Source organism: Mya arenaria, chromosome 2 (assembly GCF_026914265.1).
Source record: "Mya arenaria isolate MELC-2E11 chromosome 2, ASM2691426v1".
Taxonomy (NCBI): Eukaryota; Metazoa; Mollusca; class Bivalvia; order Myida; family Myidae; genus Mya; species Mya arenaria.
In genome coordinates, this window is record NC_069123.1 from 30,369,806 (window position 1) to 30,388,259 (window position 18,454).

An 18,454-nucleotide genomic window follows, 5' to 3' on the forward strand; every position below is an offset into this window, starting at 1 on the left:
TACCATTAATAACATTAATTATTCAGACAACTTAAATTCATTCAAACTAGATTCAAGTGCAGTCATATTTATCGATAAATTGAGTTTAACTATACACATGCATGCTTGCAAATACTTTTAGAATTTACACGTTTATACAGAAATACAAAAGGGATAAATGCTGATAAACTTCAGCGTTAAAATTTGGTTTTAATTCAATATATAAGAAATATAATACTATAAAATTCTATAAAAAAACATAGGTCAAGAATTCAAGAAGTCCCACTGTTTACGTGTAAAACATGATAAACAAGGTATAGATTTAAAGGGAAATGATGAGTAACTTAATGATTTGTTTAAGAGTTAAACCCCTTGACGTGTCGGTTTACAATAGAAGAAGTTTAAATTACCGAGCACCGTTAAGATGGACGGGATATTTCAGCTTTGTTTAGACGTTTTGATTTTTTCTGGTTGTGTGCAAGTGGTTATGTGTTTCTGATATAATATTAATTCATTTTTGTCGATCTTTTTAAAGCCATTGAAGACATGGAAAGAAAATGTTAGACCAGCTTCGAACCCAAATAATTTATGGTGAAATCCATAGAAATGTTCATATATTTACATGTTCAAAATAAGATATCACAATAACGAGTTGCAATTTTGTTTTCTTCCTAAACATTATCAGAGTAAAAACCATGTTCTTCAGCAGTAGTGATGTCTTCAGCGATGGGTAAAGTTCGAAAATGCTTAAATGATTTAAATGTGTCGTAGATTTTAAATCGACTCACTGAAACAATAATTTTCAATTAGCTACAATAAAAGTTCGACAATATGTAATGCTAAAATGGATGTTCATGTTTTTTGTCAATCAAAACAGATTTGGTTATAGTTGTAAATAACAGCCACATAACAGAAAATATTTTTGTCATTCTATACACATTCGATTAATGTATTCTCTTTTATCAAAAATGCCAAATTAGTTACACTTTTTGTGCCAAATTTAATGGTTCCTCGGCATCTTCTTTGTTGTTCGTTCTTGACACTTTAATCGTTTTTTATTTTATTTTTTTGATGTTTTTTTTTTATTTGCTGTTAAGTAGATCTTCTTCAACTACTAAACAATATCTTGTTTAATATCTTATATTGCTTACATTGATAATTAAGTAACTTGTCATCCCATAACCATGTTTTAATGTTCAGAAGACAAACACGTTGTTCTGTCTGTTTGTTTTTTGTGTGAAGTTCAGTTTAAACTAAGACGCGAGACGCCGGTCTTGTCCTGTTTGAGAAACTGGAGAGCACGGAAAGATCCCACTTGCCCAGCATGATGACCACAAACCAAACTTATACACGCCAAGGACGGGACTCAATCCGGATCACCTTGGTGAGATGTGAGTGTGTTAACCACTGCGCTTACCGGAACATGCTCTGTTTTACTATGAACTTATATTGTGTCAAGATGAAATTCAAAAATGTATTGCATCGGGATTGGATTTGGTTGTCAAAGTACGTGTACGCTCTGTTGAGAAAAAACGGATATGACAGTGTCGTAACTTGGATATAACTTATTTTAATTTAACACTAACCCATATGACTTTGAATACAATTTATTTGTTTTTATAACATCCATATTTTTGGGTGCGTGATATGATAATTTGAATCAAATTATTGTTTGAAAAGCAAATATTTGTAGAACGATAAACAATAGGAGGCAATGAAACAAGATACTAACAAATGAGATAAAAATTGGCATGTTATTAAACATTAATTGTCTTGGTTCGTTAAGAAAAAATGGATAATATGTCATCAGCAAAAATGTTAATATATATATTTCTAAAAGTTATTAGCATTCCCGGTAGATATAAGTTAACGATTGCTCTCCCTCGAACGTTAAAGTAACTTTACATTACAGTAAAAAAATAAGTCAAATTCTGGTCCAAGTGCAGCTCTCTATCAGCCCTATTTCAATCACATACGAAAGTATTGTAATATGGCGGTTGTAGTTCATAACTATCTAACATGTCAAGGCCAGCTGTGTCCCTTTGATCCACAAGATCCGTGAAGTGAGAGTCAACATGGCACACGGAGATCGGTCATAAAAAGAATGTCAAAAACGTGTCTAAATGAACCTCACTTAGTCCCCTTAGTATGCAAAGAATTTCAATAACATGCGGAAGGATTTCAATATGGCGGTTGTGGTTCATGACAATCTGGTATTTCAAGGCTAGCAGAAGTGACTGCTCTGTTTGCATGACGACATGAAAATCTGTACAGTCATTGGGTACTCGATCTGAAAAGTATATCCACCAACTATAACACACATAAGAAACACAGTTTTTTTTCTCAGTTTTTTAAATATAAGGGCAGTAAAATAACTTGAAATTAGTAAGCAAGACGTAAAATGTAGCCATTACATTATCATTTTAAACGCACATAATGTTTATAAGTAAATACACATTTAAAATATATTTTCAAACTCACCAGAACAGAACAATATCAATCCAAGAAACAATCCAATTTCCACGAACGTCAATTTTATTCCATCTAATTTACGCTTTATTTTTGAACCAGTACCACGCAATGCTTCCATCGCGTTGTCATATGTTGGGTCAGCCTTCATAGCTTCAGCGTTCTGGCACTTATGGCTATTATTTTTTGCTGGCTCCAGAATATCTTTGAAAACTGCCAGTTCGAGCAGGGCTAATTTTAGCAACGACACCTGCGTCTCTTGTGCTAGCTGCCGAAACATGTATTGTTCTTTTGCAAAAATGGATGAGAAATGAACCGCTCCAGTTACAATGTAATAACGACACTCGGGTTCTGTATTATCCACCTCCTGCAAAACGAAAAGAAAGCCATTCTGAGTTGAAACCTTGGTTCTGTACTATCAGAATCAATGGTGTTCCTTTATAAACAATAAGTCTTTTTATTTGAAATTTAGCACTGACGAACTAAGAACCTGTGCTCTTTAGAGTATTGCCTTACCTGCGTTGCTTCTTTGATGCCTTGCATGGCTTTCATGAAAGCTGAGTAAACGTTCAGAGTGAGATTAACCTTCGCTTCGCTGATTGACGTTGTTTTTGTTATTGTGAGCGCTTTTTTGTCAATTGTTTTTGGTCGTCCCATCTTCACCGCTGAAATGTTAAAAAGTGTGAATAAACGAATGGATGTTAATTTTACGATTAATACAATGAGTTTGTATTTAACATTTCCATTATCATACCCATGATTCATCCATAATAGAAGAAGAAGAAGAAGAAGAAGAAGAAGAAGAAGAAGAAGAAGAAGAAGAAGAAGAAGAAGAAGAAGAAGAACAACAACAACAACAACAACAACAACAAGAATAACAACAACAACAACAACAACAACAACAACAACAATGATAAAAATAATAATAGTTATAATAATAATAATAATAATAATAATAATAATAATAATAATAATAATAATAAGAATAATAGTAATAATATTCAAAAGTAATTTAGTTATAATCTTAAACTTCAAGGTCTAACTATAAATAAAGTGATCCACTTATGCATTAAGACACACGTACTTATGCGTCTGTAATACGATGATAAAGACAAGCTCATTAATGCATGATTGCACCTTGATGTTTGCACATTTAAATCAGTTAAAGGTTACTTCTATCTGGGCCACGTCTTTGTGGTTTAACATTTGCAAGCAATATACATAATTATACAAAAAGTGCATATCGTTTTCTATATCTGCCCGTGATAGCGGGTTGTTCACCGCTAACCATTGTATGCACTACGATATAACAAAAATACTGTAAACTCATTTATATTTGTGGGCGTGAAATTTCGCGGTTTTTAGAAAAAGGGACAATTTCGTTGGTACATAATGTCGTAGATTTTACTTTTTGGAATAAAAAGTCGAAACCGCAATCCTAAATTGTCTACAATTTTACTGCGCGTCGATTTCTATTGTGGTTTGCTAGACTATGGTGAACGACCATATGCATTGACTGCGAACTCGGTGCAGCTTTCTTGAACGAAAATCGTCAGGGCGATTTAAATGTATTGTCAAAATATTGCAACAAACATGCTTACATAAAATACCTCTAAAAGGATATATTAAAGACAACGCGTGTTTTATAGCTAAACCTGATGGCATCGTTAAAGATGCACTATTACTTCAAAATAAGATTTAACAAATCTATTACAATGGTTTTAATATACCAAAAACAATGAACAAATGTCGTAAACAATGGTGCTTATGAAGAATACCGAGTTTAATTTTAAAGAAATGTGCAGAAAACACGGTATTTCTACCTTATGAGACGATAGTAGATCGCAGTAAATCTTTTAGCATTCACCAATCAAAAAATGCGTGTTCGGCTATTAAATACACGGTTATGGTTTTTAATATTTTCCATAAATGCATTATTTAGAAAGAAGCTGAGTGTCTATCACTCAATTTAATGTTTGTTATACATGTGTATGTATTGATTTTGAATAAGAGTGTCAATTTAAAAAAGTCTTACTCTACAGACTCAGTAAAATCGGCCGGACTCAAAAACAGTTGGCCTTATATGTCAACATTCGGAGCCCCTCGGCCAATTTTTATCGAAAACAACCTCGGAATTATATGGACGGTTTACAATATGAGAAACCAGTACACTTCAACTACTCTGCAAGTAGATCGTGTAGTCATTTCAATTTAGCAGTTAAATTTAATGACTCAACTCTTGGGAACTTAATTATGTTTGCAATAATAAACTTCACTGGCTATCAATTTATACTTCGATCTACCTATACAAGTTAAAATACTACTTTTTATAAATAATATAGTTCAAAGTGTTATGAACTACTTCTAACAATGTACTTGCATATATCCGAGGTTGTTTTCGATAAAAATGGCAGAGAAGTTCCGAATGATGTGACAAATTTCTACTTAGGGGCGTTCATACTACACAAAATAGGATCTTAAAAACAATTCCGGTTAACCTACTCGTTTCCAAAATTGTGGGTTAAATTGCGGGTAAGGAAGCGCATACAAACGGTTTTCTTTATGTTTAGTTATTCTGACTGGTATAACTGACTGACGAGATTGAATGAAACTGGGAACTCGAAATCCGTACAGTTTTTAAATTGCAAAGTGTGCTTAAGTTTTGTAACGTATATGTTTTCTTGTAAGTTCGTGTATTTATGTCTCCTGTTTTGGTCCATTTAATAGGGGATTAAACAATGACAGAATGACAACACGTTGTACCTTCATAGCTCATGCCAAGGTCAAGGCACCGCTGCATTCGACAAAATTTACAGCCGTTTCGGCTTGATTTCAGGACAATGCATCGACCTGGTCGGCCGCATACGTCGTACTGTTTATTTTTACGGACGGTTCTGAAGAAAAATCCCTGAAAAATAGAAAGTTACTGAATTTAGTGTTGTGTAGCCACTATTGAATTTAACATTTATTTTGATAGGTACAAAACGGCGTATAACTGTAAGGGTGTATAAAATCACTCTGTATATGATATCACTCTGTAAGAATGTATGATATCATTCTGTAAAGATGTATGATATCACTCTGTAAAGATATCTGATATCACTCTGTTAAGATGTATGATATTACTCTTAATTTTAGGCATGATAACACTCTGTAAGACTGTATGATATCACTCTGTAAATATGTATGATATCACTCTTAAATGGTGCATGATATCGCTCTGAAAGGGTTTAAAATATCACTCTGAAAGTGCGTATGATATTACTCATTAAATGTGTATGATGTCACTCATTTAAAGTTTATGTTATCACTCTGTAAAGGTGTATGCTATCACTCTGTAAATGTGTATAAAAACACTCTGAAAAACAATAAGATATCACTCTTTCAAATATGCTATCAAATATTGCAGTCATGCCGTTAAAATAGATCGTAGCACTTCATCAGTGGGGTGTATATTTTACATATAAATGCAATGATTTTTTACCATTATGAGAGAAGATGCATGCGCACATAAAAAAGAAGAGTATACAATTTGAGAGCATACCTAAACCGCGCACACTTCGGCGGCATCGACGGCGTTTCCACTAACATTGAGGTGAGCGAATAATGTTTCTGTGGTATGCGACCATTGCGACAAAATTGAGGGTATGTTTTGTCAGTTTTTTTTATTTGGTAATTTTATACTATTTTACCACATATGAAAAGAATCAAAGCTTACACATAACAAAGCACGATGATGACCCGATCATGGATTTTTTTCCAGATTTAGATTTTATTCGGCTTGCCCATAGTTAAATCAGAATCTGCAAAAAATTCATTCGAATCATATACACCCTCCTCTCATATCAAAACGTAGTTTTTATAACCCTTTTATATATCCTGATTTAACGGATGCTTGCACGATTATGCAATGAACTGACCAATGCGTTTTAAATGTAAGGTACAATCGTCTGCATAACGTTTATCTGCACCTGCTTAATAGACATGCAGTCTATTTATAGAAATGTAAAAATTTCTGCTAGCCCATGTAGATTGACTGTCTTCTTGGGGGTAACATAATATGTCTATCCAAAATGAAATAAACTAGTTCAGTAGATATTTAAATATTGGCCTTTTCGGTGGCTTAGCTGAATACTGTTGTAACGCATTAAATTTCTATCGTGTGTTACAACCATTTTGCACTTTATATTAACCCATGTTTTGTGTGCCAATCCACGTAAACTAAGTCTGTAAACTGATTATTTGGCAGATTATAATTAGGCAGACATTTAGCTAATGCAATTATTTAGTGTATAATGCAGACGACATTTTAGATGTGGAGTGTTAAATTTAAAAATAAAATAAAACCGTATCCGTTTACTCTAATGCTTGTGTGTCAGTTTTGTTTCAAGCTTGAATAATGAGTTCAATTTTTCCAGATGGAATTTTTATAGATTAAGATTTAATTCGGCTTGCCCCTAGTTAAATCAGAATCTTCCGAAAATCCACTCGAATCAAATACACCCTCCCCTCATATCAAAAAGTGGTTTGCATGACCCTATTATATATCCTGTTTATACGGATGCGTGCACGACTTTTCAATGAACTGATCAATGCATGTAAGGTACAATCGTCTGCATAAAGTTTATCTGCACCCGCTTAACAGGCATGTGCAGTCTATTTATAGAAACGTTAAAAATTCTGCAAGGCCATGTAGAATGACTCTTCTTGGAGGTAACATAATATGATAATACAAAAAATCAAAGCGCTGAAAGCGCTGAGGAACGGTGGCTCCGAGAGGGTAAGCAATTTATTTAAATGATGACAGGAATTTCAGAAACAAATTGATAGGAACACACAGGAAAATTGAGAGGTGGGGTTCATTTTATTAGGCGTGATATATACATATAGAACATATATATACAGTGTAAGATAAAAATAACGTATGTAGAATATTTTTGAACATTTTAGGGTTAGGACGTTTGTTATTTCGTCTAAGTAGTTGAAAGGGACATACAGATACACAAGTTGATATGAAATGTATGCCATTGTATATTTTCATGCAGTAAGTATGCATAATATGGTCAATTTTTAAAACTCATCCAGGCATGTATGCTGAAAGATGTTAATATTGTTCACAATGGAAATGAACATCACGTTAATGTTGAACAAGAGCTGTCACAGAGACAGCGGGCTTGACTATACCGCCGCTTTCAGTGTAAGGATTAAAAAGTTTTGGCGAAACATGCATGGATCACTGTTAGATAAGATTTCAATGCAATTCATGTGGTGAGATATTAACATAAATGTGGTTACATGGAAAATTTCAACCAGAATGTTTAAGTCTAATAATAAAGGGCAATTATTTGCAAAATACAGTTATATATCTTGGTTATTCAATTACATTGAGTAGTTGGATACCATTCTATAAAGTCTCAATGCAATACATCGAGTAGTTGCTGAGAAATTTACCTATGTGTGCTTTCACGCAAAACCTTAACCAAAATTTCTATGTCGAATAATAAAGGGCAATTATTTGCATTAAATGAAACTAGAGCTATCTTACATGGGGAAGTTTGATGGTTGAGTACAATTGTATGAGTCTCAATGCAATACATGAAGTAGTTGCTTTGATATTTTTTATAATGTGTGCTTGCACGCAAAACCTTAACCAGAATTTCTAAGTCGAATAATAAAGTCCTATTATTTGGATTAAATGCAAACATGATTCAGTAGGTTGGATTGTTGAGTACCATTGTATCAAGTCTCAATGCAATATCTTAAGTACTTAATGAGATATTTACCTATGTGTGCTTGCACGCAAAACCTTAACCAGAATTTCTAAGTCATATAATAAAAGCCTATAATTTGCATTAAATGCAAAGAAGAGTTATCTTACTTGGTTAATTAAGTAGGTTGGATGGTTGAGTACCATTGTATTAAGTCTAAATGCGATACCTCAAGAAGTAACTGTGATATTAACGTGTGTGTGCTTGCAAGCAAAACCTTAACCAATGTGTGACGCTGACGCCGACGCTTGGGTGAGTAGTATAGCTCTCCATATTCTACGAATAGTTTAGCTAAAAATTGATATGAAAATACCATCTGCATGCAGACAGAACATGGAAACAAACAACATAGCAAATGAAAAGTGTTTTGTAGGAGTAGTACAATGTTTTATTTACATATCAAAATCAACGTAAAGTAGTAATACATTCAGTAAATATCTGTGTTGGAAATATGTATGTGAGCAAACTATGCATGTTTTGATGTGGTTGGCAATAAACACATGTGTAAATGCACATGAAAAATGTATCAACATTATCAACATAAACACTGAAAGAACATGTACAAATGTATGAATGAAACATTTATGTGTTATCAGTGTTTATGCACCATTTTCAATAAAAGTTTCAGTATAAAGCAACAACTGGTACAAAAATTGTGGTCATTGCAGCATTGCTATATTATGATAGATGGCACAGTGTAATTGCAAGCATGTTTAGTTGTGGAATACGGATGAGTAAGAGATGCTTATGAGTAAGAGCTGAGCATCGTTAATAAAGATTGTTTGTCATTATTCAGTAAACTATACATCGAAATTGGCAGATGAAATAAACAGAGCATCCGAAAAGTTTATGGTCAGTATGTGGTACATCTCGTATTAAAAACAAGTTAAAGCTTGTGTGCTCCTCCTCATAATGATTTCCATGGCAACAGGGCAATGGTCCATTTAGAACGTCTGAATGTTCTTCGGATAGTGGCTTGAATGCATGTTACATCACAGCTGAGTACATCAGAGCTGAGTAAATCAATATCATGGTGGCGTTGACTTCCTGAAGGCTTCAGTTTTCTTAAAGTACATGTACCACATACATAGTCATTAATATTCATTGCATTATAGAATTAGGAAGTGACTACAACACAATTTTTTGGAAACTAATAGAAACTTCTATTTTTATTTTATGTGTGCTGAAATTTCTAAGTAGTTGTTCATTTTATATGCACACACAAACAGGTCTAGATGAACAAGAAACGTCATTTGAAGGTGAAATGGTGGGAACTGATTCATTTCTGAAAAATGCATGCATTTAAAATATGATGGAAAAAGAAATGCAATGCAATGTAAAGCATTGTATGAAAATAAATAGTAAATAAAACCTGACCTGTTGGTATCTGAATTACATGCAACATGTCAACATTTAATGTTGATGAAAAATATACCAAACCCTAACAATACATATACGACAGATAACTGTGGTCTTGAGCCTATTTAAGCTACATTTTTTCAGAAACAGACTTCAAAACTCCTATAGTTCATCTTCAGGCTATATGCAACACATACTGAAAGTTTGGAAATGATATATCAAACAATAAATGAATGAGACAAATATAAGCACCTGTGGTATTTTCATAAAAAGCAGAAACAGCCATTTCCCTCAAATGGTAAGCTGCAAACCTTTGAAGAGCCATTATTTCCTTATGCATTGGAATAATTTGACCAAGTAAAGTTTTCCTTGTAGCTTTCAATGGTGTCTATAGAACCACAAAAATGGCCTGCCTGCTCTTTTAAGATTTTTTCTAAGTAAAATAAGGTTTTTGCACTTCTTTTGCGCTTAGAGTTTTATATAAATATGAGGCCAAAAGGGCCTATGCTCTACTGGCTGGGTTTGTGTGGTCAACATCACTGTTTTCGAAAAGAACCAACCCCTTATGGGTTTCTCAATACTCAAAACTGAAGACTGTATCATGTTCGCAAGCATTTATTATACAATAGCATTTTTTTATACTATCAAGGCCCATAATCTAATGATTTCAAGGCCCATAATCTAGGCATGCATGGGCAGATCTAGCTGGTTTTCGAAAGCAACCCAGCTCTAATGGATATCCAAATACTGTACAAGTTCCATCAAGATACAATCAAAACTGAAGACTGTATCGTGTTATCGAGCAATTGTTTACTGACATATATACTGATTTTTTTAACTATCAAGGCCCATAATCTAGACATGCATGGGGGGATCTGGCTGGTTTTCAAAAAGAACCGAGCTCTTATGGATATGTAGATACTTTACAAGTTTCATCGAGATACAATCAAAACTGAAGACTGTATCGTGTTAACGAGCAATTGTTTACAGGCACACTGATTTTTTTATACTATCAAGGCCCATAATCTAGGCATGCATGTGCGGATCTGGCTGGTTTTCGAATGGAACCGAGCTCTTATGGATATGTAGATACTGTACAAGTTTCATCGAGATACAATCAAAACTGAAGGCTGTATCGTGTTAACGAGCAATTGTTTACCGATACGCTGATTTTTTTATACTATCAAGGCCCATAATCTAGGCATGCATCAGCGGATCTGGCTGATTTTCGAATGGAACCGAGCTCTTATAGATATGTAGATACTGTACAAGTTTCGTCATGATACAATCAATACTGAAGACTGTATCGTGTTAACGAGCAATTGTTTACTGACAAACTGACTTTTTTATACTATCAAGGCCCATAATCTAGGCATGCATGGGCAGATCTGGCTGGTTTTCGAAAGCAACCCAGCTCTAATGGATATCCAAATACTGTACAAGTTCCATCAAGATACAATCAAAACTGAAGACTGTATCGTGTTAACGAGCAATTGTTTACTGACATATATACTAATTTTTTTAACTATCAAGGCCCATAATCTAGACATGCATGGGTGGATCTGGCTGGTTTTCAAAAAGAACCGAGCTCTTATGGATATGTAGATACTTTACAAGTTTCATCGAGATACAATCAAAACTGAAGACTGTATCGTGTTAACGAGCAATTGTTTACTGGCACACTGATTTTTTTATACTATCAAGGCCCATAATCTAGGCATGCATGTGCGGATCTGGCTGGTTTTCGAATGGAACCGAGCTCTTATGGATATGTAGATACTGTACAAGTTTCATCGAGATACAATCAAAACTGAAGGCTGTATCGTGTTAACGAGCAATTGTTTACCGATACGCTGATTTTTTTATACTATCAAGGCCCATAATCTAGGCATGCATCAGCGGATCTGGCTGATTTTCGAATGGAAACGAGCTCTTATAGATATGTAGATACTGTACAAGTTTCATCATGATACAATCAATACTGAAGACTGTATCGTGTTAACGAGCAATTGTTTACTGACAAACTGACTTTTTTATACTATCAAGGCCCATAATCTAGGCATGCATGGGCAGATCTGGCTGGTTTTCGAAAGGAACCAAGCTCTTATGGATATGTAGATACTGTACAAGTTTCATCGAGATACAATCAAAACTGAAGGCTGTATCGTGTTAACGAGCATTTGTTTACAGGATTTTTATACTATCAAGTCCCATAATCTAGGCATGCATGGTCGGACCTAGCTGGTTTTCGAAAGGAACCGAGCTCTAATGGATATGTAGATACCGTACAGGTTTCATCAGATACAATCAAAACTGAAGGCTGTATCATGTTAACATGAATCGTTTACAGATGCACGGACGCGCATACTACATACAAATTACCATCGCATAAGCTCTACTGGCCAAAAAATGACATAGAGCCAAACTGAAATGCTTCAACTTGTCAAAATTTTGCTTTTCTTATCCACTTATTATAGTTATATACAAAGGTAACAGAACTGTTCAGTTTAACAAAATAAATTTAGTGATAATGTATTTACAGACAGTCTAAACACCACTTTATGCCAAATTGTTTGCTTCCGGGACAAATGGCGCAACAAAAGAAATGGCAAGAAAACACCCAAACTGAAAGATTCATGACAACTGCTAGTGTTTTCATGTATGAGGTGGCTACATGATGTAGAAAATGCAGAGATAGCATTAATATGCCCATTTTTAATTTTTTTTACTTTAAGTATCTGTTTTGAAGGCAAGATTTGGCATTAAATTCAAAGTACAGCACTTCACCAATGTCTACAAGTTGCTTATCTACACCTGATTTGCTATAAATCTCACTCTTTTGATCATTTACACACAAACAAGTACTACAGAGTTGACTTACATCTTCATTCTTCTGAAATATTGGATTCAGAGCTGCATCTCCTGGATTCAGATTGCAGGACTACTGCCGGGAGAAAAAAGGCGCAGCTAACTGGAGCTTATTAGCACATCATGATCTGCAAGCAAGACACAAAAGCAATGTTTTACACTTATAAAACTATCTGCCAATACTGTTAAAGTTTGAAAAAGGCCTGTAAACACTCATTTGAGGCATACACAACCTTTTATGTGGTCATAAATGTGATAAATATGCAGAAAAGCTTATGAATTGAAAGATTTTCAGGACAAATTTTATGAAATATGTAGTCTTTTGGACATTTTGCTATCAGTTTTTAACAATTCAAAGGTTAATCTCATCTTATTGAGTACCCAGATGCATTTTGAAAGAATTAAAACCAGACATGCTTAGAATTTCTTCTTACTTGGAGACGGTATTCCTTTCTCTTAAATCCTTGCTGAGAGCCGGTATGGAAAACCACATGAGTCCACATTTTTACCAGCACTGGTTCTTGTCCTTGAAGATTCCCCTGTGGCTACAGCAACCAGGCTGGCTATTGAAATAAACAATACATTAGGGTTTTAAGACATTTATAATGTATTAAGGTTGTTTTTATAATGCATGAGGGAAAAGGCTCTAATCTTTATGAAAGCGGCTCACTTTTAATTTCTTTTGCCTTGAGAAATGTCAAGTTTTTCAATGTATAAACTGAATAAATAAATGAATATATATATGAATGATTGATAGAATGAATTAATGAATTAAAGAAAGGTGGCATTATTTCTTTAAAATAGGGATCTCATTGTGTTGCTGTGATTGTTGAAGTAATTATTTCTTGTCTATAAGCTGAAAATCATATGCACACTAAATAAAACATCATTCTGCATCAAATGTGCAGTAAGTTTTGTTTAATTGCTTATAGAATTTTAAATTAATGTAATGTTGCTTAAAAGAGCAAACAAAATGTGCGAATAGATGCACAATACAGATCAAAGACTAATACAAGTCAGCAGTTTCATTAGAAAATAATATTATTATAAAAGCCGCACCAGAAATGATCGACAAACAACATAAAAGAAATTCATTTAGGAATGGAACAAACAGTATCAACGGGCTTATATGACACAAACTTACTCACTTTATACTTCAGTTTGGATACAATTTTCCATTATATGATCTTGAAGTACTAACAAATTACATCATGTCGGCATGTTGGCATACACCAAGTACAGCTCGGCCGGGTGGGCAGCTCGGCGGGTTCTTTACAGTTCCTCCCGGGTCTGTTTAAAATAATAAGAAAGGAAAATAAATAAATCAACAACAAGGTCTACCCAAACATACAATCGTTGACGCCCTTATAGCCTATACAACATACTCAATTAACCCATCTCTGGCATGCCAGTTTAAATTGATGGGTTCAACTTTTAAGTGTTGCTCCACGACCAAAAGCTGCTCATGACAGGTGCGATGAAGCCAACACTTGATGATAAACAAAATATCACGTTTCAGTCTGAAAACTACAGATGTAACCTAAATCTGGCATTTTTCTGGTCTTTATTTTATATAAACACTTCTTTATTACAAACTGTAAACATATTTGAGAACGAAACGGTACGAAACTGGGGACGAACACAAACTTTGTGAAAAAACATGGGTGTTTTTTTTACAAATATTTAAAGAATAGACATAAAATGTATTCATTCTTAATGTTTACACTTATTTACACAAGGTGTACTTGCAGTTTGAAGCTGTCAGCAACAGTTTCATGCATTAATCATCAAACATCTGACTTAGTGAAAACTGTAGTTTCACTTCGCGGCAGCCATTTTGGATTTTTGTTTACATTTTTGCAAAGTCTATAAATGGTCTAAGAACGTTCATAGTCCAGTTGTTTTCGTATCAAAAGTGATAAAAAAAACTATGAGAGGCCCCTCCCATGCTTAAAAACAAACCAAATAATCCTTTGTACTTGCCTTAAAACATGAAAAAAAACGTTTAATCAAATTTTCACTTTCGTTTTTCTTTTAGAAAAACCACGTTTTCAGTTAGTTTTCAGTGAACTCTGACTGGATCCCAGAATATTTCATCATCTAATTTTAACTATAAATAGCCACATGGTTCTCCGCAAATGTTGATATATATTTTAAAAAGGGTATAAAACCGGTACCAGCATGTGGTCGCCTTCCGTGGAAAATTAATATTCATGAGATTCAGAAGGGGAGATTACTACAATAGACTTGGCATCACTACAGTAGATTCTTACAACTACGTAGTAGGTCACGAAACTGTGTGAGCCACGAACGGCACGAATGCATATATTAACGAAAAGCATGATATACGTCATCAAAATTAGCTAAATGAACTACACAAATTCACATCTTAATCTAAACAAATTTAATAATAGAATAAACACGCAGGTTCATGATTTAGGCCTCTCAATTAATGTATGTCACGCACATAAACAGGTAAATATACAGTGTACATAATGAAGCAATTTCAATAGCTGTCATGCCACGCACACATAGAGCCGTTCATGTGTAGCAATCTGATTATAAAATACTTACAATACACATTTATTCCAGCTGAAGTCCATGAGACACTCTTAGGCAGGGCGCTTACAAAATGGCGACGATCGAAAAGTGAAATGACTAGAATATATGCTAAATACAAGCGGAGTAATCTGTATAATATACTTTATCGATATACGGTTTCAAAAAAGCATTCACTTTGTTCATTTGTTTATTGATCAGTAAAATAGCGTTTAAATATCCTTTCATTTTTAAGGAAATTTTAGAATTGTTTGGAATCGATTAATCAATTATGGTAACTACTTGTTATACCGACTCACACCTGTAACAATACATTTAGTTTTTCGCCGTTTTAGAGCGGTTGCGTATAAATATATTGTCGTCATTTTGTGATTTTTCAAGCTGTATTTTCAGGGATATGCAAAATGAACGAGTTCAAGTGTACATTACTATACATCAATTCAGATTTGATGAAGTTTAAAGATGTCATGTGTATTCAATCATTCAATGAGCGGATTATTTCGACCGCTTCACCGTGTAATCATTTGTAGTAACGATCTGATGTGCCTACTATGAACGTGGCCCTGAAGGGCCCCCGTTCAAAAATAAAGAAGTTCAGTAGATAATGAAACATTGGCTTAGAAGAATACTGCTGTAACGCATTCAGTTTAAAGAGTGTGTTACAACCAGCTTGCAGTCTGTAAACTGATTCATGCGTCGGGCAGATTTCAATAAGAGAGACAGTTAGCAATTGCAATTATTTAAAATACGTGTGTTATAAGTTTTTCTTTTCTACAGACAACCTAGTTCAAACGCAGACGACATTTTAGATGTGGAGTGTTTAATCTAAAAAAAACAAAAACCTAAAGCCGTATTCGTGTACTCAATGTTTGTTGGTTTGTTTTGTTTTAAACTTGAATAATGAGCTAAACTTTGCCAACGATTCAAATTTATCAACCTTTTGCAACTTTCTAGAAAGGTTTTCAAGCTGCTTATTTTTTAATTTAATAATTTGTATCCGCGTTATATACCAGATTCAAATGATTTATCAGTTTTGAATGTAAAAAAAATGAAAATTGTAGAAATGAAACATGCTTTGAATAATTTACTGGCAATGACAATAAAGCATTTTGTAGACCAATTCATTTCGATACTCTATGAAATGGAAAAAAATAAATATTTTAAAATATGTAAATTCTGACATATTATATCAGATAGGTTATCAGATACACAGCGTATAAACCATAAAAATCCCATATCAATATCACAAAACATCATCCGAACTGCAATATATCCTAACAAACTATTACGAAACACACAGCATGTGAACAATAGTACATCCTTACACAATAGTATCAACAAAACAACATACAAACTATATTCTTTCCCTACAAACTATTACAAAACAAAATAGCATAAGAACCATAATAAATCTCTATACGAATATTACAAAACATTAAAATACTGTGTATTTCCACAAACCAGTATTCTAATCCACAGCATATGAACCATTATAAATCTCTACATAATGTTACAAAACAAAACAACATACAAACTATAGAATATCCCTACAAACTATTACCAAATAACACATAATATGAACGCATACAAACCATTATAAATACCTACATAATAATACTAAACAACACTGCATACAAACTTTAGTATATCCCTATAAACTTTAGCAAAACAACACAGCATATGAGCAATATTAAATCCCAACACATTATTACGAAACATAACAGCATTCAAACTTAAGTAAACCCCTACAAGCTATCAATAAACAGCACAACATATTGCCCCATTATCAATCCCAATAAAACATTACAAACCAACACAATATACAAACTATACTAATCATGTCTGGCTATCCCGACAAACTTTTACCAAAAAAAAATCATTATACGAATTGCAGGTAATATGTGCATACAACACAGGATACGATCTATAGTACATTTTACCTACAACATATTACAACAACACAGCATGATTATGCTGCATACCTAGTTATTTTTTATATATATAGTATGTATGCACTGTGCTGTTTGTGGAGTTTTGTGCTGTTCTTCCATGTTCCTTGTTTGTGATTTTTTGTTTTTGTGTTCTATGTCTTTGGCGTTTACCCAGTGCCATTTAACTGGGTTTATGTTTAAACTTTTTGCTACTGAGCTTGTTTCTGTAGTTTTTCACATGAGTTTTCATAGCAAATCCTTTCACATTACTACTATACAACATCATATTATGAAATTATGAACTAATTAATTATAACAAAACAACACAAAAGACAAACTTTAGAAAACCTATAAGGCCACACCAAATTAATAACTTGTTCATCGGATTTCCCGCACCTATTTCTTCAGAAAAGCAAAAAAAAATTTTTATTTTTTTTATCACTTGCGCCCGCACCATCTAAAAAAAAATAGTGATTTTTTTACAAGCTCTAATTTATTTAGTAGAATGTAGCCTATTCCCTTATCGCATTTTTCGATCGTAACAATTATCAATGCACCGGCTCAATCATGCAGCCGCTCTAATTAGAGTCTATGAACGATATAGAACCAGATACAAGCGTCTAGATGACCGAGACTAAAATACTTCCTGATTCTTCAAAAATTACGTCAACATTTCAACAATTACAATTCTACTACCATTTAAAGTTTGATTAAATTTTGGACAAATGTTTTTGTTTTAATTTGGCTCCCGCTAAAAGTAAACGTATATATACTGGGCAAGAGTTGCTGAATTTTATCGTGAATGACAGTGAATTTGGTTAGGACATGTTTGACGGGAATTCGGATGACCGTTACAGTGAAAAGACAGTTTCCAATCGGTCATCTATACCTACTACACCTGTCCAGGTAAAACTTCAGGTTTGTATTTTAACGTCTTTGTTGTTTTGCTGTTAATATAGCAAATATGATGTATGTTTTGTATTATTTGTTTTCTTCAAAAATATACATTTCATGATTTATGCATATTTGTTTTTATTTTGCTACAGATCAGAGTATAGTGTTTATTTAATTCATATGCAATGCATGTACATTAGTAGAAAAATATCGAAAGTTTGGCCAAGAAACGAGCACCACCTTTCTTGTGTTATCATCAAACTGTTTCAGTAATGCATACAACATTATACAACAAAGAACATATATGTATAATATTGCTTATTAAAATTTCAAATTCCTCCGACGCAGCGGATCATGAAATTCCTGTCCCCATAAGACAACGAGGGCGTGCTCGGGGTGGAGGCCTTGGTCGCCAATGAGTCAATGTTCGTGGACAGTAGGATGACGCTGAAAATTAATCTGACTGTCATTCATGTGTGCTTCATGCAATCCCATGAGTTTTACCATTCACACAAAAACATCAAACAAGCCGGATTGTGTATATTTTGTAAATATTAGTCAAAAACGATAAAAAAGGTGTCAGACTGTGTGATTGGAAAAGGTTCATGTGTATATTTAAACTATATA

At 33.7% G+C, this 18,454-nt stretch overlaps 1 protein-coding gene across 2 annotated transcripts in view; it reads right to left on the reverse strand.

The window, feature by feature from the left end:
* Positions 1-1,590: 1,590 nt before the first annotated feature.
* LOC128244132 (ecdysone-inducible protein E75-like) overlaps positions 1,591-18,454 on the reverse strand; it is a 28,932-nt gene continuing 12,068 nt past the window's right edge. For both annotated transcript variants that reach the window (XM_052962150.1, XM_052962157.1), the window contains exons 3-6: positions 5,212-5,356; positions 2,965-3,113; positions 2,461-2,815; positions 1,591-2,269 (exon numbers count right to left, since the gene is read on the reverse strand). In XM_052962150.1, the coding sequence (XP_052818110.1) occupies positions 2,073-2,269; positions 2,461-2,815; positions 2,965-3,113; positions 5,212-5,356 (846 nt within the window). In that variant the 3' untranslated portion in view covers positions 1,591-2,072. The remainder of the gene's footprint in view (positions 2,270-2,460; positions 2,816-2,964; positions 3,114-5,211; positions 5,357-18,454) is intronic.